Source organism: Salvelinus alpinus, chromosome 9, assembly GCF_045679555.1.
Source record: "Salvelinus alpinus chromosome 9, SLU_Salpinus.1, whole genome shotgun sequence".
NCBI classification, from domain to species: Eukaryota; Metazoa; Chordata; class Actinopteri; order Salmoniformes; family Salmonidae; genus Salvelinus; species Salvelinus alpinus.
Genome location: NC_092094.1, coordinates 18,436,735 through 18,462,840, shown reverse-complemented (window position 1 = coordinate 18,462,840; position 26,106 = coordinate 18,436,735). Strand labels below are relative to the sequence as shown.

General features: G+C 44.8%; 1 protein-coding gene across 1 annotated transcript in view; it reads left to right on the top strand.

Annotated features, from left to right (window-relative positions):
• The window catches only part of LOC139584439 (polypeptide N-acetylgalactosaminyltransferase 18-like), a 96,003-nt gene extending 73,139 nt beyond the window's left edge, over positions 1-22,864 (top strand). Inside the window, exon 11 of the mRNA XM_071416279.1 lies at positions 22,595-22,864. Within this exon, the coding sequence (XP_071272380.1) occupies positions 22,595-22,744 (150 nt within the window). The 3' untranslated portion in view covers positions 22,745-22,864. The remainder of the gene's footprint in view (positions 1-22,594) is intronic.
• The last annotated feature ends 3,242 nt before the right edge of the window (positions 22,865-26,106 follow it).

Below are 26,106 nucleotides of genomic sequence, written 5' to 3'. Positions count from 1 at the left end.
CTTTGTCCTTTTTATATTTTTGAGAGCATCACCATTAGGTGTTCCTCAAGGTTCAAATAAGGGCTTCTTCATTTTTAATAGTTGAAAAGGAAAGTTTAGTCAAAGACTCTGAAATGAAGAACGAGTGATGGTGGAATTAAAATCTGGATAAATGGGTGTGTCATTAAGCTTCAAATTTAGAAATCTTAAGTAATAGTTACTGAAGAATGGAAAGTGGTTGGTTAGTATTCAACCTATCATTCCATGAAATACCTATGTCACCGTAGTGGACTACCATTCTAAAGTAATTACAGTCAGTGGCTGTTTGATCAAAAGCTGTGGGGCTGCCTCTTGGGAGGGCACAAGGACTCCTGCTTTAAAATCCAGCAGAAACTTTAGCTGTGTTTGAAGCCAGAGGTCCTTTCTGCCTCCATGTGAAGAGGGGAGGTGAAGAGAGAGAGAGGGGAGGTCTCTGAAGCGGCCAATAAGGGGCTTTGAATTATTGATAAGTGATCTTTTGAAATATTGAACTCTGTTTGACCCTGAGGGAAGAGTTTAGGAGGGACAATGCAGTATAAATCTGAGATCCCACATCGATTTTTATAAGCTTCTTATTTTATTGGTACATTTTTATTTGCCCCTTCACAGACACCACTTGAAATCCCCAATAAAAAGTGAATTACAGAAATGTTAAACACAATCACCTCTTGCAAATACTCATCACAGCGTATAACCAAGCCATGAAAAGTGCTTGCTGTAAACACATGCTTAATTCAGGAGAGAGGGTGGAGTGAATATTACCGGGAAGGTGCCCCTAGGGAGGTGGGACAGGCAGCAGGGAATATGTGAGCTGTTTTGTCAGGGTGAGCTAAACCAGGTCTCACATGCTAAATCAAACAAATCAAATTGTATTGGTCGCTTATGTTATTGCGGGTGTAGCGAAATGCTTGTGTTCCTAGCTCCAACAGTGCAGTAATACACAACTATAAAAACATCTAAAAGTAAAAGAATGGCATTAAGATGTATAGAAACATTAGGACGAGCAATGTGTGTGTGTGTGTGTGTGTGTGTGTGTGTGTGTGTGTGTGTGTGTGTGTGTATACATACATACATACATACATACATACATACATACATACATACATACATACATACATACATACATACATACATACATACATACATACATACAGTGAGGGAAAAAAGTATTTGATCCCCTGCTGATTTTGTATGTTTGCCCACTGACGAAGAAATGATCAGTCTATAATTTTAATGGTAGGTTTATTTGAACAGTGAGAGACAGAATAACAACAAAAAAATCCAGAAAAACGCATGTCAAAAATGTTATAAATTGATTTGCATTTTAATGAGGGAAATATATACACACATATACATACACACATAAATATATACATATATATACACATATATACATACATACACACATAAATATATACATATATATACACATATATACATACATACACACATAAATATATTAAGTTGATTAAGGCAATGCCTATGTGCTGGGTGTTTATCCTGTTCTTTCTGTATTGGCTAACAAAGTTAGACTTTTCAGTCTACCAGACTCTTTGCAGATTTGGGCTGTTTCTGGGAACAGGATAAACAGGGTAAACAAAATGACTTGCCGACCAACAGCAGAGCGCGTTGTGTTGCACTTAAAGTGTCTGTGAGGAAACCCTGATTTGTGGGTGAAAAATGGATGTAATAAATGCGGTACTAAATTGACTCCGTTACATTTTTTTATAGTTAACTGTAATTAACGCATTAACTTTGACAGCCTTATCAGAAAAATACATAATTTACTACCACTGCTACTCCAGCCTCCGTCTACCCTACACAGACGGTTCAAAAATCAATGTTTTCAGAAGAATGTATTGTTTTTATCTTCATATCAAATGCTCTCTGCTGAGAGCTCATACTGATTTATAATACTGCCATCTAAAGATGCATTAAGTTTCCTATATTTTCAATTTGTGAACATTGGCTACCTACTGTGACAGAGCCAGTGCAAGGAATTGCGAATGATACATTGAAGAAAAACAAATCCCACCTTCTATTGTACCTTAAAATAAATAGCTATTTCATGAAAAACAGTATGTAGACAGTATTGGTGCCTGTAATTTATGATTCTACTTTCAGACTAGCAGTAGATGGTACACAGTGTGACAATTCCAAGTTCATAGGCTCCCTGGTTCCTGAATCGGAGCGCAGGTCACATAGGCCTCACAACCTTCAAAGCCAGATGAATTTCAGTTTCTACTTAGGATAGCAAATCAATATTTGGGTTTGGCCCACTCAGGAGATTGAAGGAGAGTGTTGTATGGAGAGGAGAGCAGAGTTGGTTTGTTGCCAGAGGTAAAGTCCATCTCAGACCCTCTCCCCTGGGACCAAGGAAAGAGCACACTCCTGAGCACACTGTGGAGGAGCAAACACAGATCTTATGCACACAGAAAACGAATACCCACTCATGTGGAGGAGTTGACATGTGCAGGATAAACAGTCTGCAATAATTCATTCATATCAGAGTGAACAGATTAATTAGGAATCAAATTAAATTCATTATCTAAGGAATTTAGATTTAGGGCCTTCTGGTATTGGAGTTCAATAGTTAGTCTGGGCACAGCAGTCTGTAGCAGCATAAATTACTAGCTGCACTGCTGAGATGAAAATCAAATGTAATTTGTTTCAGACATAACAGCAATATGCAATCATTGAACTGTTTTGCATTTGTTAACCATTATGTTTTGCAGATGACAGCGTTATCATCAATGTAATATTTATAGAAACCCTTCTAATAACACATTGAAAAAAGACAGTTAAAACATACAGTATACTATTAAAATGATCACAACAAAGCAATCTACTTTCAATGCTAAAATCTGCTTTATTTGGTATGCCAGTAAGGAACTTCAGCGGATCAGTCTTTTCTCATTCAAGTTGAAAGATAAAAATGAAACGCAACAGCCACAACATGGTGGGAACTCTGCTGTAAGGGATTACACCCAATCCCAATATATCCAATCCCCCCTCAATTTAGGCTAAAACCAACTTTCACCTGTGGGACCTCTGCCATGAGGTACACCTGAAAGACAAAACAGCCTTTTTATGAGATGCCTACAGTGGCAACATGAGCCATGAAACGGACACCTGAATGATCTGCTCTCCATGTCCACGGCTCCTCGCTGTTTTGATGAGCCTGATGGCAGACAGCAGGTTTGGGGCTCACCATGACCAGCTTAGGGCTGGTGCTGTTCCGTAGCATGACCAGAGGCTGGTCCTGGGAGAAGTAGAGGAAATAAATCCTGCCCCTGACCAGCCAGAGACACACAGGGAACATGTTGTAGGAGCCAAGACATCTATCCAATAGTAATAATAATATGCATATATTAGCATCTGGGACAGAGTAGGAGGCAGTTCACTTTGGGCACGCTATTCATCCAAAGTAAAAATGCTGCGCCCTATCCCTAAAAAGTTAAAGTTAGTGCCTTCATCTTAAGATGGCCAGGTGGGACAACCACATATCAGTCATAGGAAGTACATTTTTACTCAATAAAGTATCTATCAGCAAAGTCAGCTAGTAAGGGGAAAAAGAGTCAAATCAAATCAAAGTTTTATTGTCACGTGCGCTGAATACAACAGGTGTAGACCTTACAGTGAAATGCTTACTTACAGGCTCTAACCAATGGTGCGGGAAAAAAAGTATATGTGTGTGTAGGTAAGTAAAGAAATAAAACAACAGTAAAAAGACATTTGAAAAAAGAGTAGCAAGGCTATATACAGACACCTGTTAGTCAGGCTTATTGAGGTAGTATGTACATGTAGGTATCGTTAAAGTGACTATGCATATATGATGAACAGAGAGTAGCAGAAGCGTAAAAAGAGGGGTTGGCGGGTGGTGGGGCACAATGCAGATAGCCCGGTTAGCCAATGTGTGGGAGCACACTGGTTGGTCGGGCCAATTTAGGTAGTATGTACATGAATGTATAGTTAAAGTGACTATGCATATAAGATAAACAGAGAGTAGTAGCAGCGTAAAAGAGGGGTTGGGGGGGCACACAATGCAAATAGTCCGGGTAACCATTTGGTTACCTGTTCAGGAGTCTTATGGATTAGGGGTAAAAACTGTTGAGAAGCCTTTTTGTCCTAGACTTGACACTCTGGTACCGATTGCCATGCGGTAGTAGAGAGAACAGTCTATGACTGGGATGGCTGGGGTCTTTGACAATTTTTAGGGCCTTCCTCTGACACCGCCTTGTGTAGAGGTCCTGGATGGCAGGCAACTTTGCCCCAGTGATGTACTGGGTTGTACGCACTACCCTCTGAAGTGCCTTGCCGTACCAGGCAGTGATGCAACCGGTCAGGATGCTCTCGATGTTGCAGCTGTAGAACCTTTTGGCATGGGTCCTGAGATCCTCAAATCTTTTAAGTTTCCTGGGGGGGAATAGGCTTTGTCGTGCCCTCTTCACGACTGTCTTGGTGTGTTTGGACCAATCTAGTTTGTTGTTGTTGTTGAAGTTCTCAACCTGCTCCACTACAGCCCCGTTGATGAGAATGGGGACGTGCTCGGTGCTCCTTTTCCTGTAGTCCACAATCATCTCCTTGGTCTTGGTTGCGTTGAGGGATAGGTTGTTATTCTGGCACCACCCGGCCAGGTCTCTGACCTCCTCCCTATAGGCTGGCTCGTCGTTGTCAGTGATCAGGCCTACCACTGTTGGCTCGTCAGCAAACTTAATGATGGTGTTGGAGTCGTGCCTGGCCATGCAGTTGTGGGTGAACAGGGAGTACAGGAGGGGACTGAGCACGCACCCCTGGGGAGCTCCAGTGTTGAGGATCAGCGTGGCAGATGTGTTGCTACCTACTCTCACCACCTGGGGGCGGCCTGTCAGGAAGTCCAGGATCCAGTTGCAGAGGGAGGTGTTTAGTCCCAGGTTCCTTAGCTTAATGATGAGCTTTGAGGGTACTGTGGTGTTTGAGGGTACTGTGAGCTGTAGTCAATGAACAGCATTCTCACATAGGTGTTCCTTTTGTCCAGGTGGGAAAGGGCAGTGTGGAGTGCAATAGAGATGGCATCATCTGTGGATCTGTTTGGGTTGTATGCAAATTGGAGTGGGTCTAGGGTTTCTGGGATAATGGTGTAGATGTGAGCCATTACCAGCCTTTCAAAGCACTTCATGGCTACGGAATGTCATTTAGGCAGGTTGCCTTTGTGTTCTTGGGCACAGGGACTATGGTGGTCTGCCCGAGGCATGTTGGTATAACAGACTCAATCAGGGACATGTTGAAAATGTCAGTGAAGACACCTGCCAGTTGGTCAGCACATGCCCAGAGCACATGTCCTGGTAATCCGTCTGGCCCCGCAGCCTTGTGTATGTTGACCTGTTTAAAGGTCTTACTCACGTCGGCTACGGAGAGCGTGATCACACAGTCGTCCGGAACAGTTGATGCTCTCATGCATGCCTCAGTGTTGCTTGCCTCGAAGCGAGCATAGAAGTGATTTAGCTCGTCTGGTAGGCTCGTGTCACTGGGAAGCTCGCGGCTGTGCTTCCCTTTGTAGTCTGTAATAGTTTGCAAGCCCTGCCACATCCGACGAGCGTCGGAGCCGGTGTAGTATGATTCAATCTTAGCCCTGTATTGACGCTTTGCCTGTTTGATGGTTCGTCGCAGGGCATAGCGGGATTTCTTGTAAGCTTCTGGGTTAGAGTCCCGCACCTTGAAAGCGGCAGCTCTACCCTTTAGCTCGGTGCGATTTTTGCGTGTAATCCATGGCTTCTGGTTGAGGTATGTACGTACAGTCACTGTGGGGACGACGTCCTCAATGCTCTTATTGATAAAGCCAGTGACCGATGTGGTGTATTCCTCAATGTCATCGGAAGAATCTCGGAACATGTTCCAGTCTGTGATAGCAAAGCAGTCCTGTAGTTTAGCATCTGCTTCATCTGACCATTTTTTTATAGACCGAGTCACTGGTGCTTCCTGCTTTAATTTTTGCTTGTAAGCAGGAGAGATAGAGTTTTTTTTTTTTGCTTGTAAGATTTGAGTTGTGGTCGGATTTACCAAATGGAGGTCGAGGGAGAGCTTTGTACGTGTCTCTGTGTGTGGAGTACAGGTGATCTAGAGTGCGAGTGTTAGTTCACAAACATTTTTGGACGAATAGCAACACCGGCAGTGCTGCATCTCCCCTCATTCTGAAATGACACCTCTTCAGAAATGATATAGTCTACAATGTTCAGATTACCAATCGTTAAATAGGTAGCTAGGATATAAATTAGATAACAATTTACAGTAACAGCAGTTCACTAATAAGTCAGTAAACATGATAATTGTTTTGACTAGCTTTAAATCTTAAATCTAAAGTAGAAATGTAAAAATATCACCTTATCCAGGCGTTAGTAGATGAATTCATAGCTATTAATATATGAATGAATAGATAATACATTAATATCATTAAGTTAAAAGGGTGAACCTCTATTTTGAAGGGACAATGACTTGTCAGGTCAAATAAGTGAAGAGAAACTTGTTTGACAAGACATTTAATTGCTCTGTCCTTCCGTAAACAGACGTTATCATCATTAGAAGAAAAACTTGCAAAACATTTTTCTTATAACCTATTTATACAAACATGCTAATTCATGTTGAACTCCTCTATGTTCCAGTACAAGATCGCATGACTAGCTGATGTCAGCATAGTTTTCCTTTTTGTTTATCTTTCTCTATGAAGGAAGGTCACTCACAACCATTATCAGACATGAGAAAATGGAACTCTCTGACTTCTAGTTTCAGAACCCCCCCAGATGTATAACAGGTCCTGCAGGAAGTATTTATGTATTGATTGGCTGGTTGGTGATCACTGCTGTACAGAATAAAAATATTCAAAAACATGCATCCTGTTTGCAACAAGGCACTAAAGTAATACTGCAAAAAAATTGGCAAAGAAATTAACTTTTTGTCCTGAACACAAAGTGTTATGTTTGGGGAAAATCCAATGCAACACATTACTGAGTACCATTCTCTATATTTTCAAGCATAGTGGTGGCTGCATCATGTTATTGGTATGCTTGTAATCGTTAAGGACTGGGGTGTTTTTCAGGATAAAAAAGAAAAGGAATGGAGCTAAGCAGAGGCAAACCTGGTTTAGTCTGCTTTCCACCAGACACTTGGAGATGAATTCACCTTTCAGCAAGACAATAACCTAAAACTCAAGGCCAAATCTACACTGGAGTTGCTTACCAAGAAGATGGTGAATGTTCCCGATTCGCCGAGTTACAGTTTTGATTTAAATCTACTTGATAATCTATGGCAAGATCTGAAAATGGTTGTCAACCAATTTGACACAGCTTGAAGAATGTTTTAAGAATAATGGGCAAATGTTACACAATCCAGGTGTGGAAAGCTCCTTGAGACTTACTCAGAAAGACTGTAATCACTCCTAAGGTGCTTCTACAAAGTATTTCCTTTGTAGAAGTATGTTTTCTCCTTAACTAGAATTATTGGTGTGCCGGCCCCCCTAAAAAAATTGAAAATATGCGTAGTGTCTTAACATTTTATTTTCCACCACCATGCTAGGGTGGCTAATGGTACTTCCGGACATTACGCACAGCATTAAATATAGTTAAGGAGAAAACCAACGCCTTTGCAGCCTAAATGGAGGATGTTTTATGTACGAGCTGGTGGCGGTGGGACACGAGTGTATAACCAGCTGGGCAGATCAAGCTTAGACATCAGAGAACAAACGATGTCAGGAATAATAGCGCCCTAGCGAATAATTTCATATTTATTTATAAAGCCCTTCTTACATCAGCTGATATCTCAAAGTGCTGTACAGAAACCCAGCCTAAAACCCCAAACAGCAAGCAATGAAGGTGTAGAAGCACGATGGCTAGGAAAAACTCCCTAGAAAAGCCAGAACCAGGCTATGAGGGGTGGCCAGTCCTCTTCTGGCTGTGCCGGGTGGTGATTATAACAGAACATGGCCAAGATGTTCAAAATGTTCATAGACGACCAGCAGGGTTAAATAATAATAATCACAGTGGTTGTCGAGGGTGCAAGAGGTCAGCACCTCAGGAGTAAATGTCAGTTGGCTTTTCATAGCCGATCATTCAGAGTATCTCTACCGCTCCGGCTGTCTCTAGAGAGTTGAAAACAGCAGGTCTGGGACAGGAAGCACGTCCGGTGAACAGGTCAGGGTTCCATAGCCGCAGGCAGAACAGTTGAAACTGGAGCAGCAGCACGGCCAGGTGGACTGGGGACAGCAAGGAGTCATCAGGCCAGGTAGTCCTGAGGCATGGTCCTAGGGCTCAGGTCCTCCAAGAGAGAGAAAGAAAGAAAAAATTAGAGAGAGCATTCTTAAATTCACACAGAACACCGGATAAGACAGGAGAAATACTACAGATATAACAGACTGACCCTGGCCCCCCGACACAAACTACTGCAGCATAAATACTGGAGGCTGAGACAGGAGGGGTCGGGAGACACTGTGGCCCCGTCCGACGATACCCCCGGACAGGGCCAAACAGGCAGGATAATAGATCTTCAGTTTCCCTGCAGAGACAATGAAGCCAATATTGACTTTAGACAAATTGTTCTCCACATCCACTGTGACCTGCAGAGTTTAACTTTGTTACAGTAATGTAAGAGAGTGAGGAACAGCTAGCGAAACAGAATGTAAGCTCTCAAGATCAGGATGGTTCGTTCGAGGCAAAGGAACAGCAGGACCCAACAGAGACATCAACCTGGGTGTTAGTGCTTTTATATAATTTTCGTTAGTGATCAGTTAAATTTTATTAGTCTATGTATGGGATACACATGTTATACATACTACAACAAAATGCTTACTTGCAGGTTCCTTCTTGATAATGCAACAACAATAAGAAATAAAAAGATAAGAATATACAAACATAAAGTATATGGCTCAGTAGAATAGAATAAACATTTTCGCATAAGTATAATCTAATATTTACATTTGGGGAAGGGGGGGGGGGTTTGGGGGGAAATTAGGAATGTCTAAAGGGTAGGTAGGTAGGTATCCTAATGGTTAGAGCGTTGGGTCAGTAACCAAAAGGTTGCTGGATCGAATCCCCAAGCTGACAAGGGAAAAATCTGTCATTCTGCCCATGGACAAGGCAGTTAACCCACTGCTCCCCAGGCTGTCGTTGTAAATAAGAATTTGTTCTTAACTGACTTGCCTAGTAAAATAAAGGTAATAAAAATGTAGCATAAATGTAACCACATGTAACATATGGATTTGCATTAGTATACACATCAAAGGTCCCAATGCAAAGTTTCACTTCACTTTTCCATGTTTGGAGTTATCACATATAACCGATCAGAATGCCGAAATCATGTCGGAAAATGTTTTCCAGGGTGTGATGACCTGGCAAACCAGCCTATTTCCTATAATGTGAACTCCAACAGAACTTAAAATGTGTAAATTCAAATTAAACCAAATCATTTGCACGCATGACTACTGGTTTCAATAACATTTTCCGCCAACTTACAAGCAAATACTTGATGAATTTATTGTTGCTAGCTAACTAGACTGCTAATGTTAGCCCTACTAGTCTGCTAACATTAGCCCTACTAGCCTGCTAACGTTAGATTAGCACTGAATGAGTCAACCAGTTTCGATCAACACCTAGCTTACAGCTACATTAACATAAACCAAAGTTTTGGAAATTCATAATGCCATTTAACCAAATGTAAAAATAAAAAAAATAACTCTATGCATTTTTCTTAGCCAGCAAGTTAGCCAGCCAGACCCCCAAAAATAAAAGTTAGCCAGCCAGCTAACTTTAGCCATTTAGCCAACTAACGTTAGCAACAATTAGCCTAGCCAATGTTATAGCCGAACTACTGGAAACCAGTTAGAACACAACTAACACAACAGAATTAAAACATAACCACAGATCAAAAGAGCAGTCACTTACAGATTGATGGCCCATCTGATGGTAAGAGTCAGGGCAATTTGAATAGCTATAGCGTGAAGAAAAGTTGACACAACAAAAAGGAGAACAGACAAGGAACCCCCGTTACACAATTAGAGCAAACGGGTATGATTTCCTCTTTTAGCTTTGAGCCCACGGCAAGAAAGCACCAGAGCCTGCAGTGCGAACGGGTTTCCACTAGGTAACACAGCAACAAAGTCTGTGAAGAGCAGGAGGTGTGGTCAGGGGTGACAGGAAGACGGTCCGGTACAGCGTCCCGGAAAAATAAATAGTGAGGGTACGCCATACCGGTAAAACATCAGACTATTACAATAATTTGTTTTAAATCAAGAACTGTAGGCTATTACACCATTATTTGTCATTACCATATGTCAGAGGCATTAAAAATGAGCGAATGCACTTGAAAACAGGTAGGCCTATAGCCTACGCTCAGAAATGCAATCTGGTTCGAGAACACTAACATTTTGTAAAGGCAGAGATGAGTGGCCGACACCGAGATGCGCATGGACAGAAATGGAAACATTAATTCTGGCCTAATGACAATCACCAAATGTCATTACATTTTTTTTGGCTGTTTTTTGTAACATGTCTCTTTCCATTCACCACTGTTTGGATTCTGGAAATAAGTTGAGAGTGGATGAATGTGATAACGTTGTCAGATCAGGGTTGACGTTTTTTAGCATCAGCATGGACGAGTTGATAGCTCAGTTCATCCGGGCCCAACAAGCATAACAGGCGGTTCAGGAACGAACGCTACAAGGAAGAGCGTCTACTGAATTGCATATAAACCAGTTTTTGATCAAGCTAACGGAAGACGACGACATCGAAACATACCTCTGCACGTTTTAACTAACAGCTCTACGGGAAAGGTGGCTAAGGTCGAAGTGGGCAAGTCTGCTAGTCCTGTTCCTTTCCTGGGAATGCCCAAAAGGTGTATTGGGACCATAACAACGAACAGGCGGCTAACTACGACAGTCTCAAACAGGAGATACTCAGCTGCTACGGGTACAGCCTGGACCATCGGGCCCAACTGTTCCTCGACTGGAGGTTCGTAGCCGACGCCTCCCCCAAGCCCAGATGAGCAAACTACTGTGCATCACCAGGGCATGGCTCCTAACCGACGTATCCACCCTCTATCCTAGACAAATATGTCTTGGATCGCTTTTTACGGGTGCTACCCCACGACATGAAGAGGGCCTCCTGGGAGCAGTGGAGACGCATCAGAACACCGAGGCCCTGCTGAATGTGACCCAGGCCACGTCGGGGACCCATCCAAGGGGACGGAAGGACAGCCCCACTGCTGTATACCCCGAACCGACAGTTGGCAGGGCCAAAGGGCCACCGACCCGTTGAGAGATGGCTGGGAGAGAGTCGACCCACCGACAATGACCCCAGGTAGATGGAGACCAAAGGAGGTGTTTTGAGTGTCCGTGGGCACCTTGCCTGGAATTGCCCGACTCGAGGGGAGTCGATGCCATCAGCAAGCCCCGGAGGTGAGGTTGGCAATGCAGTGAACTACGTCACCTCCTGTTGGGCGCACCACGAACCAACGGTACCCATGGTCTAGGTGAAGGTCGACGGACACGACGCGGGATCCCTATTAGACTCCGGGAGTGTGGTTACGCTCGTAGCCACGAGCCTGCTGGCCCAGGGGACCAAACGTGGTAGGGAGATGTCTGTTTCCTGTGTCCACGGTGACACAACGCGGTATCCAATCGTACAGGGCAATATCGTGATGCCACAAGGGAGCTTCCAGATGATGGTGGATGCTGTACCGGAGTTGCCAGTACCCCTCCCCTTTCAAAATCGTCTATGGGAGGAGGCCACGTGGCCTACTAGACCTCGTCAAGGAGGTGTGGGAAGCCCAGCCGACCCCCTTATACAGCATGGTAGAACACGTGGAGACGATGAGGTTGCGGATGACAGCCATATGGCCAGTGGTAAGGGAACACATGGAGAAGGCACAACACGCCCAGGTCTACAATCAGGGAACCCAGCCCCGAGATTTCCAGGTGAGAGACAAGGTGTTAGTCTTAATCCCCACGGCAGAAAGTAAGTTCCTGGCAACATGGTACGGGCCGTAAGAGGTGATAGAGAAGCTGGGACCGGTCAATTAGCGCGTACGACAACCGGGGAGAAGGAAACCCCAACAGATTTACCAGACGCCAACGGTACCAGTGGTGGTCCTGAGCAGTGATGACCTCGACCCGGCCCAGAAGCAAGTGCTCCGGGAGTTTGTCGATCAGAACACGGTGGTGTTCTCAGAGAAACCGGGCCGCACAACCCTCATTGAACACCACGTCTGCACCCGGCCCGAGGAAACTGTACAAAAGAGGCCATATTGGATCCCCGAGGGAAGGCCATGAAGCAAGAAGTGGAGGCTATGCTGAGGATGGGTGTCATCGAAGTGTCCCACAGCACATGGTGCAGCCCCAACGTGTTGGTGCCCAAACCGGACGGAAGCATGCGCTTCTGTAATGATTTCCGGGGTGTGAATGACATCAGCTTTTTTGACGCCTACCCCATGTCGAGGGTGGACGAGCTCATCGACCGATTGGGAAAGGCCCGGTACATCAGCACCCTCGACCTGACCAAAGGATATTGGCAGGTACCGTTGGCAGCCTCCTCCCAGGAGAAGACTGCGTTTTCAATGCCGGATGGCTTATATCAGAATCGGGTGCTCCCATTCAGTCTCCACGGAGCCCCACCCACGTTCTAGTGCCTGATGGACCGAGTCCTCCGACCCCACCAACAGTATGCAGCGGCCCATTTTTGGATGAATATCATCTTCCACAGCCAAGATTGGGAAGAGCACATGACGCGCCTCCAGGCGGTGCTGGACGCGCTCAGGCAAGCTGGGTTGACAGTGATCCCCAAGAAATGCAAGCTAGGGTTCAAGGAGGTGGAGTACCTAGAGTATTTGATCAGACGGGGGAACGTGAAGCCCCAGGAGAGGAAAGTCCACGCAGTACGTGACTGGCCCGTTCCACACACCAAGACACAGGTCAAGTCCTTCCTGGGACTGGCAGGATACTACAGACGGTTTATCCCCAACTTTGCGGCTATAACCTCCCCCTTACCGATCTAACCAGGGCCCGCCTCCCGAAAACAGGGAAATGGACAGGCGAGACCGATACAGCGTTCAGACGCCTGAAGGGAGCATTGTGCTCTCATCTGATTCTTGTAACGCCTGATTTCCAGGTACCGATGTTGGTCCAGAAGGACGCATGCGACACGGGACTAGGGGCCGTCCTGTCCCAGGGACACGATGGGGAGGAGCACCCCATGTACATAAGCAGAAAGCTGATACCTAGAGAAAAAAAGTACTCTATTGCCGAGAAAGAGTGCCTAGCGGTGAAGTGGGCACTAGTCACTCAAGTATGATCTGTTGGGTACCCACTTCACCCTGGTCACAGACCATGCTCTCCTGGTCTGGATGGCCAGGGGAAGTGACACACCAACGATTGGGTCACCAGGTGTTTCTTGCTTCTCTTTTTCTGTTGTGCACAGGTCAGGGGCGAAGCATGGGAACGCGGATGCCCTATCGAGAAGGGAGACATATGTCGCACTGACGACAGCCCCCTCCCCGACAGCGCTAAGGAGGGAGGGGGTTTGTGGCATACAACAAGTTAGCCACCAGGGGGAGACCTGTCGAGGCCTGGTGACCGACAGTCTACATCATGCTGCGATGTCTCCCTCAGCTGGACTTGCCAGGTCTCGACGGGCTCTCTGGCTAGGACTAATTCGGGCTGATTGTGGTCCCATAAAGCTGCCAGAAGGGCAGCACATGGGGTTGGGGACTGGGGGTAGAGAGGTTACTCCCGTATAGTCATGCTCAGTACCAGAAATAATGGAGGGAGCTCGGTTTTGTTCCCCACAGGATACAGCAAGACTCCAGAAGACGGTATCCCGGAGGAGGTCTCCTGGAGGAGACCCATTCTTTTCTCTTTGTTTGTGATTAAATAAAACCCTTGAAACCGAGCTAATACAATTGTGTCTGATCTGTGTAAACGTCTTGACCAAATCCCCTGGTCTGCCCCAGCACACATAGGTCCCGTACCGGGAAGAAATTAAATCTACTTTCACCCCAGGGTGTGGCTAACGTTAGCCAGCTTTAATAAAATAAATGTATAACTTTGTAGTTAACTAGATCATGAATAAGTTACTAAGTCTTTGACCAAAGCGTGTTTTTCCTACCATTTTTAAATTGTGCAGTATTTAGCAATCATAGCAGCATTTGTGACGTGTATGTCTGTGTTGTCAGGACCCGGTGCGAGAAACAGTCACTAAATCGGCAGAACCCAGAAGATGAGGCAGACACAGCAGTACTAGAGATGGTGGTTTAATAAAAAAGAAGATATCTTCCAAAATACAAAGAAATCCACAAAGTGGTAAAAACAGCAAGGGAAAAACAAACCTTAAAAGACTAATCCAAAATACAAAAGAACAAAACCAGAGAACCTCTGGAAAATCCAACAAGAGAAAAATATATGTTCACAACAAGGCTTGGGCTGGGGCTGGGTGCTAACATACAAACACTGAGCAAGGAACTGAGGAACACACAGGGATTAAATACTAACAAGGGAACGACATACAGGTGCAAACAATAATTAGAGCAAGGGAAAAAACAAAAGGTACAAAAAAGGTGCAATGGGGACATCTAGTGACAAAAAACCAGAACAGTCCTGGCCAAAACCTGACAGAATCCCCCTCCTAGGAACGGCTCCTGACGTTCCTACCAGCCTTCTCAGGGTGGAGGGCCCTGAACTGACGAATGAGGTCAGGGTCCAGTATGTCCTTGGCAGGAACCCAGGAGCGCTCCTCGGGACCGTAGCCTTCCCAGTCCACCAGATACTGCCAGGACCGCTGCACCCGGCGGGAGTCCAGTATCCGGTGGACGGTATAAGTCGACTGGCCTCCGATGACACGGGGCGGAGGGGGAGGTCTGCCTGCCGGAATAAGGGGAGAAAAAACAACAGGTTTTAATAAAGAAATGTGAAATGTGGGATTGATTTTAAGGGATCTGGGTAAGTGCAGGCGAAAAGTAACGGGATTGACTCTCCTGGCAATCTTAAAGGGTCCGATGAATCTCTGGGACAGCTTGCGAGACCACCCGTAGCGGTAAGTTTTTTGTTGAGAGCCATACTCTCTGGCCGGGGTACAGGGTAGGACCGGGACGGCGACGTCTGTTGGCTTGTCGTTGGTACTGCTGTGAGGAACGCAGAAGATTAAGACGGGCCTTCTTCCACGTAAGCCGACAGCGTCTGATGAACCTCGAGGCTGAAGGCACTCTGACTTCTGCCTCCTGGTCCGGGAACAATAGAGGAGCATAGCCAAACTGACACTCGTGCGGGGATATACCAGTGGAGGAGGAGCACAAGGTGTTGTGCGCGTACTCGGCCCAAACAATGAAGGATGACCATGTGGATGGGTTGTTGGAAACCATACATCTGAGGGTGGTTTCCAGCTCCTGATTCATCCTCTCAGTTTGGCCGTTGGACTCCGGATGGTACCCTGAAGATAAACTGGCCGTGGCCCCTATGAGTTGGCAGAAGGCCTTCCAAAACCTTGAGGCGAACTGGGGACCTCTGTCGGAAACCATATCTTGCGGGATGCCAAAGACTCGGAACACATGGTTAATCACCAACTCAGCTGTTTCCTTGGCAGAAGGTAATTTGGTCAAGGGAACAAACCTGGCCGCCTTAGAAAACCTGTCGATGATGACTAGGATCGTAGTATTACCATGGGACGGAGGAAGGCCAGTAATAAAGTCCAGCGAGATATGGGACCAGGGTCGGTGGGGAATAGATAAGGGGTGAAGGAGTCCTTGAGGGCGGAGGTGAGAAGATTTGCCCTGGCAGCACACGGAACAGGCCTTGACGAAAGTGGCAACGTCTTCTTTTATGGTGGGCCACCAGAACTTACGCTGGATGAACTCCAAGGTGCGACCTACGCCCGGGTGACAGGTGAGGCGAGAGGAGTGCCCCCACAGAAGGACTTGGGACCTTGCTGCCTTGGGAACAAACAACCGATTAGCAGGACCTCCTCCAGGGCCCGGTTCGATGGCTTGAGCTTGTTTCACGGTATCCTCCACTTGCCACGAGATCGGAGCCACGATCTTAGCGGCAGGAAGAACAGTCATGTCAGTATCTTCTCGAATGGCAGGAGAGTAGACTCGTGACAAGGCATCCGGTTTGAGATTCTTCGACCCGGGTCTATAGGTGAGAATAAACTGGAATCGGCTGAAGAAAAGAGACCATCGAGCTTGTCTGGAGTTCAACCGCTTCGCCTGCTGGATATACTCCAGATTTTTGTGGTCCGTAAGCACTTGAAACGGTTGAGAAGCCCCCTCGAGCCAGTGTCTCCATTCCTTCAATGCCATCTTAACCGCTAGGAGTTCACGATCCCCCACATCGTAATTCCTCTCGGCCGGGGTAAGCCGGTGAGAGAAGAAGGCGCAAGGATGAAGCCTCTTGTCTTCACCCCTCTGAGACAGGACAGCTCCAACACCAACCTCTGATGCGTCTACCTCCACCACAAAAGGTTCATCCGCCGTCGGTAGTGTCAGGATGGGAGCAGAGAGGATGCGCTGCTTGAGTCCTTGGAAGGCCGTCTCAGCTTCTCTTCCCCACAGAAACCTTGTGTTGCCACCCTTGGTTAAAGCTGAGAGAGGGGCTGCCACCGAGCTGAAGTTCTTGATGAACTTGCGGTAGAAGTTAGTGAAGCCCAGGAAACGCTGAACTTCCTTAACGGACTTGGGGGTGGGCCAATCTGCTACCGCCCCTACCTTCTTGGGGTCCATCTGGACTCGACCGGGTTCCACTACAAATCCCAGGAACTGTACTCGAGAGGAATGGAATTCACACTTTTCCGGCTTAACGTACAAATGGCTGTCTAGGAGGCGTTTGAGCACTTGTCTGACATGCTTAGTGTGTTCTTGAAGGGAGCTCGAAAAGATGAGGATGTCATCCAAGTACACAAACACGAAAATGTTAAGCATATCCCTAAGCACATCGTTTATGAGCGCTTGGAACACAGCCGGGGCGTTGGTCAGGCCGAAGGGCATCACCAAGTATTCGTAGTGACCAGTAGGCGTGTTGAAAGCGATCTTCCACTCGTCACCGGGTTTGATCCGCACAAGATGGTATGCGTTCCGCAGGTCAAGCTTAGTGAAGACCACTGCTTCCTGGAGCAGCTCAAAGGCTGTGGCCATAAGGGGTAGCGGGTAGCGGTTACGGACGGTTATGGCATTAAGTCCCCGGTAGTCGATGCAAGGACGTAATCCCCCGTCTTTTTTGGCCACAAAGAAAAACCCTGCTCCCGCCGGCGAGGTGGATGGACGCATGAGGCCTGCTGCCAGAGCGTCCTTGATGTAGGTATCCATAGCAGCTCGTTCGGGAGGAGATAGGGAAAAGATCCGACCCCTGGGAGGGCAGGTGCCCGGAAACAGGTCGATGGGGCAATCGTAAGGTCTATGGGGTGGTAGTTTGGTGGCCCTCTGTTTGCTAAATACCGGTTTGAGGTCATGGTAACACTCGGGAACTCGGGACAGGTCGATGGATTCTAGAGACTCGGGAGGGGAACTCGGGGAACTTGGGAAGATACAAGTGGCTTGGCACGTAGGACCCCACTGCTTGATAGTGCCCACAGACCAGTCGATGTGAGGGTTATGGCTGTGAAGCCAGGGGTATCCAAGGACGAGAGGGAACTCGGAACACGAGGTCAGATGAAAGTTCATCACTTCCTGGTGTTGGGAAACTGAAAGACGCAAGGGGGTAGTGACACGAGTGACAAGTCCAGATCCCAAAGGGCTTCCATCCAACGTAGTAACCCTTATGGGGTCACTTAGAGGTTCAGAGGGAACGCCATTCTCCTTCGCCCAGACACCATCCATGAAGTTACCTGCGGCTCCAGAGTCTACCAAGGCTTGAAGGGGAAGCTCGTGGTTGTCCCAGGAAAGGGTAACTGGAATGAGTAGGCGGGAGTTGGATGGATGAGAGGAGGTTATGTTTCCCGTTACCGTCCTCCCAGGCCTGCACGGGAGAGTGCGTTTTCCCTGGAGCCCGGGACACGTGGAGAGGAAATGGCCCGGTTTGCCGCAATATAGACAGCATCGCTCCCTCATCCGGCGGTCTCTCTCAGCCTGGGAGATGCGTCCAACCTGCATGGGTTCCGGTGGAGTCAGCGGGGATAAAGGTGGAGACTCGGAGCTGGGACCGATAGGGGCTAGGGTGAGAGATCTACGGTTGAGCTCTCTCTCTCTCAGACACTGGTCTATGCGTGAAGCCAACTTGATCAGGGACTCGAGGTTGTCCGGTGGTTCCCGAGTGGCCAGTTCATCTTGGATGGTGTCGGAAAGACCCTTCAAAAAGCACACTGTGAGCGCCTCGTCATTCCAGCCACTCGCTGCTGCCACCGTGCGGAACTGGATGGCATAGTCCGTCACGCTGCGCCGACCTTGGCGGAGAGTCAGGAGCTGTTTGGCTGAGTCAGGACCGCTGGTAGGACCTTGAAACACTCGCTTGAATTCTTCAGCAAAGGTAGAGTAGCTGGCACAGCAGGGACTTTGGGCATCCCACACAGCAGTAGCCCAGGCTAGGGCTTTTTCCGACAGCAGGGTGATGATATATGCTATCTTGGACCGGTCGGTGGGAAATGACGAGGGTTGCAGCTCGAAGGAGAGAGAACATTGGGTGAAAAAACCCTTACAACCACTCGGTTCACCTGAGAACCGTTGGGGAGGCGGCAGACGAGGTTCAGCCAGGGGGTTAACTGCCACGGGCACTTGAATCTGATGAACTGGAGCAGAAGCGGTTGCAGGAGAAAGTTGATCAGAAATCTGCTTTATGGAAGTCATCATCTCCGACAGAAGTTGAGAATGTCCAGCCATTAAGGCCTCTTGCTGAACCAGAGCAGCTTCGTGACGTTGGACAGTCCCCTCGTGGTGGGACAGCATGGGAAAAAAGTCCTGGGTACTGGCTGCCTCTGGGTTCATTTTAATGGCTCAGTGTTTCTGTCAGGACCCGGTGCGAGAAACAGTCACTAAATCGGCAGAACCCAGAAGATGAGGCAGACACAGCAGTACTAGAGATGGTGGTTTAATTAAAAAAAAGATATCTTCCAAAATACAAAGAAATCCACAAAGTGGTAAAAACAGCAAGGGAAAAACAAACTAACAGACTAATACAAAATACAAAAGAACAAAACCAGAGAACCTCTGTAAAATCCAACAAGAGAAAAATATATGTTCACAACAAGGCTTGGGCTGGGGCTGGGTGCTAACATACAAACACTGAGCAAGGAACTGAGGAACACACAGGGATTAAATACTAACAAGGGAACGACATACAGGTGCAAACAATAATTAGAGCAAGGGAAAAAACAAAAGGTACAAAAAAGGTGCAATGGGGACATCTAGTGACAAAAAACCAGAACAGTCCTGGCCAAAACCTGACATGTGTGGCTCTGTATGGGTGTGTGCGTGAGTGCTAAGGTGCGGCGAATCAGAGTAGGTGGGCAGTCAGTTCAAGTGTTCAGCAGTCTGATGGCTTGTAGATAGAGCCTGTTGGTATCAGGCGCCGATACCGTCTGTCTGACTTTTAAGGGAGTGAACAGCTCGTGGCTGGGGTGTGTGGTCCTTGATGATGCTGTGGCCCTTCCTCAGGCACCGTTTCGAGTAGATGTTCTGGGTGGGTGGCAGTACGCTTCCAGTGATGTACTGGGCCGTCTTCACCATCCGCAAGAGGACCTTGCGGTCGTTGATGGACCAGTCAGGATGTGGATGGACCAGTCAGCTAGCTAACCAACAACTGTAACAATGTATTTGAGAGACAAGTGCTCAATGTGCAAATGTATTTGTTTTCAATAAACATTGGAGACTAATTATATGTTGTGTCTTTGGCTATGCCAGATTAACTTCTAGACGCACGGATCCCTTAGGGGGATCATTTTCGTAAACAACCGCTGAATTGCAGAGCGCCCCCCAAAAAATATATATATATATATATTTATTTTCATGAAATCACAAGTGAAATATACCAAAACACAGCTTAGCTTGTTGTTAATCCACCTATCGTGTCAGATTTTGAAAATATGCTTTACAGCGAAAGCAATCCAAGCGTTTGTGAGTTTATCGATCACTAGACAAAACGGTAAGAACACCTAGCAGCCACCTAGCAGCCAATGGTCACGAAAGCCAGCAAAGCAATAAAGTTAATCGCTTACCTTTGATGATCTTCGGATGTTTGCACTCATGAGACTCCCAGTTACACAATAAATGTTCCTTTTGTTCGATAAAGATTTTTTTTATATCAAAATACCTCCATTTGTTTGGCGTGTTATGTTCAGTATTCCACAGCCTTAGGCAAGTCATCAAGGCTTGAAGAAAATTCCATATAGTATCCGTAAAGGTCGTAAAAACATGTCAAACGTTTTTAATAATCAATCCTCAGGTTGTTTTTAACATCAATAATCGATAATATTTCAACCGGACTGTAAACTATTCAATACTGGAGAGAAAGAAAATGTCGAGCAACGAGTGTCTGGCGCAACAACTAATGGAGGGACATCCGCCTATCCACTGACGCGTTTTGATAAATCTCGCTCATTTTTCAAAATAAAAGCTTGAAACTATGTCTAAAGACTGTTCACACCCTGAGGAAGCCACAGGAAAAGGAATCTGGTTGATATCCCTTTAAATGGACGAAAGGCAAGCAATGGAACAGTGATTTTTCAAAATAGAATTTCCGGGTTGGATTTCCTCAGGTTTTCGCCTGCAAAATCAGTTCTGTTATACTTACAGACAATATTTTGACAGTTTTGGAAACTTTAGAGTGTTTTCTATCCTACTCTGTCAATTATATGCATATTCTAGCATCTGGACTTGAGAAATAGGCAGCTTACAATAGGAAAGTTATTTTTCCGAACATAAAAATTCTGCCCCCTAGCATCAAGAGTTAAGTGATATTACATGCTATTCTATAAAATCCTTTCTCCGTAATTAATATTACCTGATTGAGCAAATCATGTAAATGTAATTAACTAGAAAGTCGGGGCACCACGAAATAATATTTATAGAGCTGTTATCTTCCGAATAAACTCTTAAAGACCTAGTAATATTTTACATCAATAGCAGTCAATATTAATCGTCACCTTAATTCAGTCTCATCTGAAAGTTGTAAATTCTTGGTTATCTTCACGAACCCTGGTTGAACAAGTTGAATCAGCAATACAAAATTGGGTTTAATTATTTATTTACTAAATACCTAACTAATCACACAGAATGAATCATACCTTGATTACAAATTACGTCATAAAGGAAAACGTCCCTAGCGGACGGAACAGATATGACAGCTGGTTACACAAAAGAAAAGGGGGCTGGGTTTGAGTGAAAGAGCGGGAAGACTTGAGGAACAAAGGGAGAAGCCATGCTATCGTAAATACAGTATCTTATGCATTCTAAATTACCGCCCATTTGGAAAAGGAAAATGCAATAAATATGTACTCTGAGCTGCGCTTCGGTAGGTTGGTGGTAGATGGAAGGCCGTGTTGCCCAACAGAGTCCTTTGTCCTTTGAAGAATGTCTCTGCTGGTAAATTGGATACGTTGTAGTAACGTTGTTGTGTGGTAGACAGGATACTCTGTCTGTTCTTTCCTAGCCCACGTTTGCAGCTGCTGTTGCTAACTCAACGGCTAGGAAGTATCACTTCTGTAGTGAATAAGAGTTCAAAGTTCATAGCATTCGCAACCAAAGCTCACGCTGAGGTTGGCTTCGTTCTGTAGTTATTATCTGAACCATTCTGACATCGGATCATCATCCTAATGTACCCGGAACATAAGGTTACATTTTTGTCAAGGCTTTATATAGTGGAGGGAGAAGGGTGTGTTTTCATAGTTTTATAACACATGTCTCTTCACAGGGGCGGGGCACTGATTGAGCAGAGCCCTAACCTTATGAAAACCCAAATCTCTCATTTGGAAGCTACAATTACATTTCATCTTTTCACCAATAATTTTATATTCAAACATTTAAATTGCCCAACAATTCCATGTGAATCTGATAACTCTAATGTGTAGACTTTCCACTGTAGAGTTTATGTCATCCTATCATTGATGAGAATGTCTCAGATGACAACCGAACTGACATCATATTCATTAAGTACCAACGCATATGTTCAACTGGTCGGATTACCAAAATATGGTTCATTTCCCCCCCACCTTCTGATGTTCCCAGAATCTCTATGTTAACCAAGGGATTTTCAAATGTCACATCAGTAGGGTAGAGAGAGGAAAAAGGGGGGAGAGGTATTTATGACTGTCATAAACCTACCCCCAGGCCAACGTCATGACATATAGTTTACATGTTAAGTCCAAGGCAACCCTGTCTGTTTTGCCCCATAGTTGCGCACTAGTCAGTTATGTTGCTAAACAACCAACCTGTCTATAGATTGACATTATTAGAAGATCCATCATCTGCATTAATTTTACTGATATGTGATTACAGATGTACAACTAACTATCCTATGGATTTGAAATGGCCTCAAAGGCCTGCCATTACGGTGGAAGTCGGAGCTCCCCGATGGACACAATGCATTTCAGCACAGTGAAATGACTGCATGATTCAACATTGTAATATGCTCTGTGTCCTATAGGGAGGCTCCATAGAGAACAGGAAGTCCAAGCATTGCCTGGAGCTAGTCGAGAGCAGTGAAATTGAGTTTGGCTACCAGCTGGCCATACAGAAGTGCTCTGGTCAGAAATGGACAATCACCAACCTACTGTCAACCTACACTCGCCAATGAGGGGATCCTGAGTCCTGCAGGGGAAAGAGTTGCCCATGGTGAACACTGGACCTGTGACTGACAGACATGGAAGCTTTGCTTCTTAAAAATATATATTTATTGAGGAAGGCAGAAATTGAATTATAAGTATGCAATCTCTTAGACTCAGACATAATAATTTGATCAATATTAAACATTTCCTGGATTCATACAGTATGTGGGATTTAAGTGTCAGATTGTCTTTTGTTATGCTGAATTTAGGCTGGCATTGGCTCTAATATACATTATGTAATTTCTGCTACTGTGTAGCATGTGTTTGAAAAACCTTTCTTATTCTGGTTTCTTTTGTAGACAGATTTTATTATAAGATCAAGTGGTCGGGTTCGAGGAACTGTCGCCAATATATTTTGAGCGAATATACACACTTTTTTTATAAGTGTATATGCTGGATATTTATTGTAAAAATACTGATGAGAAAAATATATATTCTGTGGCTGATTTTCCATCCTGAGTCATTCCTTATGCTCTTGTGAAAGTCAATCAAGATGGTCCATCTCAGTTTTGTTTTTGTGAAGACACCTTAATAGTCTATTTGATACGATAATTATTTTTCACAACGCAGAAAAATGTTGGCTTTTGCAAGGAATGCAATCATTATTTTCCCCATATCCTGAGAAATACAGGACTTGTTTACAGCAGCAGCTGGGTAATAATGGAGCATGATTGAAACGTCCAGTAATAATATCCTCTGTATGATGAAACAAATGTCCTCATATTATGTTATCACTGTTATTACCAATATAAGGACACTAATTTAATTTACTTAATGTCCTGTATATTTCAAGTGAGAAATTAATGCTTTCATGTTGGTTTTCATATGTTGCTAATTAAAAGTACTTTGTAGAACTAACTCCCGTTTCACTACACTGCTTGCGTGTCCTACAGAGAAATATATTCTTAAATTATGACTTGGTTCCTGAAGAGGAGTGCAGGAGAGATGTTTTCATCGATTTAACATGTCAGTCCTCATTAGCTTCTAGAAATTGAGTTAAAGGTCATGAAAGATGCACGTGATGGCACTCAAAACGCATCACTCCGATCATGTTCATGCTTGTATCTGTCACATAGGCAATTTACACTAATTGTTGAAGCAGTGTAGGAAGCACAGCATCCACATGCACCACCGGAATTTCTGAAAACAACTGTGATTCTATGGGACAGCACAGCCCTTTACACTCATACTTGTATACAGGTTGAAAATGGCAGATTTAGGAACTGATAAATGCCTTAATTGGAACACACTGGCTGACAAGTAACATGCTTTACATGAAGTCCGAGCTCTGGCTCTGCGCTTCACAGCACTGTATGGGTTATGACTAACAGCCGTTCTGAACTTGGGCTAATGGGGCAACTTTTGCACGTTTTTTGTTTCAGTGCGGGAAATGCTGTAAAATAAGAGGACTTTATGTATTTTGAAAATCCCTGGGAACACACTGGTTGAATCAATGTTTCAATAAAATTACATTGAACCAACGTTGAATTGACGTCTGCCCAGTGGGATGAGACGTTGAGGATTATAATAAATACCGCTTTGATGTCATCCAAACACCCGTGAGCCCAAATGTGCACTTCACATTTCCATAGCATAAAACTCATGTCATATACCGTGTTTATGATCAGTATGATGTACAGTTACAAGATGACAAGGCGTCACCCTGCGTTGTTCTGAACAGAATGAGTCTTGTCTATTGTAAGGAAAATTCGCCGTGGCACACGCACCTGAATGTTTCAAGTTTTAATGTCATATGCACAAGTACAGTGAAATGCACTCATGATACCTTTCTATGCGCACCAAAATTATGATCGGTTTTGCTGAATTGCATTGTGAAAGCCTAACACTGTAATATTGTATTTTATAACTTAGCTAGTCATGTTTGCAATAAAACATTCTTTCAAATGATGCCCACCTGACCCCGATTGCATTTATAATGGACCGTTTTTGGATTGCATAAACAGTAATTGTGTGATGGGGTGGATGCAGGGTTGTTTTTCCAACCAAAACAACAAGTGTGCTTGCTCTAGTTCCTCAATGGCACAGCCAGGAAAGCTACAAAATAGCACCTTATAGTTGACTCTTTGAGTCATAAAAGTGCATTGAAATTACTTAGGAACTGTGCACACTTTGGAGAGGTGTATGCCTGGCCATTTGGAGACACCAGTTAGCCATCTCACACAAACCCTTGCAATTTTTGTTGGTCTTATGTTGCACCTACCCCACATTTTCAGAAATATTCTTAGGTTTAGTGAATGTATCCAGAGTATTTTCAGATTTCATTATCAACAAATGTGGTGAAAAGTACAGTAAATGTAAAATGCACATAAAATCAACAGTGTAATGTTTGGATTCAGTATTGTCAGGTGAACTGTTGTGGCCTCACCCTTTGGTCTAATAATTTTTCCATAATCTAACTATTTATTTTCTATTGCTGGCATGGTTATGCATATGCTTTTCATATTTCTTCTGTAAGAAACATTTCAATTTTTCCTATCCATATAGGCCAATTTCCATGAGTGTAAAGGGTTAATGGAATGTAAACATCCAAAAAGTGATATTTTATTTCAGTCTTGTCAAACCACTCACGTCACTCATAGAGATGCACTAACAGCACGGAGCATTTTTTGAATTTCAGTTATTGCTGAAGTAATGATGAAGTGTTTGAATTGCCCTGGCAAAATAAGCAGCTGTCACAGAAGATGGAGCTGAGTAACATAATTTGTGAGGGTGTAAACGGTGGGAGGACACATTGGAAAGTGACAGCTCATTACTACTTGAAGCTCCCAAAGCTGGCACAAGTTGAATGTTTGGAATGGGAGAGAAGTTTGTTTTTTTCAGTTTAGAAATGTATCTCCAACTATCACAACTAGTAGTATTGAGTATAAGACTTTTGACAATTGAACAACTATCACTGTACTCACAAGACCCCTTGACAGTGACTATTGAATAGTAATCCTTACTCCTTACTCTGAACATCACTGGCAATCTGACTGTTACACAGCTCAGAACCTTTGAGCATAGCCCATTTTACAGTGTTAATGTACCGTGGTAATTGATGAACAAAAACTATTTATTTACTTGTGACGATTAAAAGACTTAAAGGGAACAAGAGTCCTTGACTATGAAGACCTCACATGATGTTGTCTATTAGATTATTTCACTACACACACCCTGCACTGGGTCCCTAGCAGAAACCATTTTGGGTTCTACATGTTCCTGTTAGTATGACTGCAACATTTAAGATTGTATAAGCTTGGAAACCACACTCCATCTCCTTGGTCCCTTTTAAGATGGGTTGCACATCACTACACTGACTGAGCCACTGCAA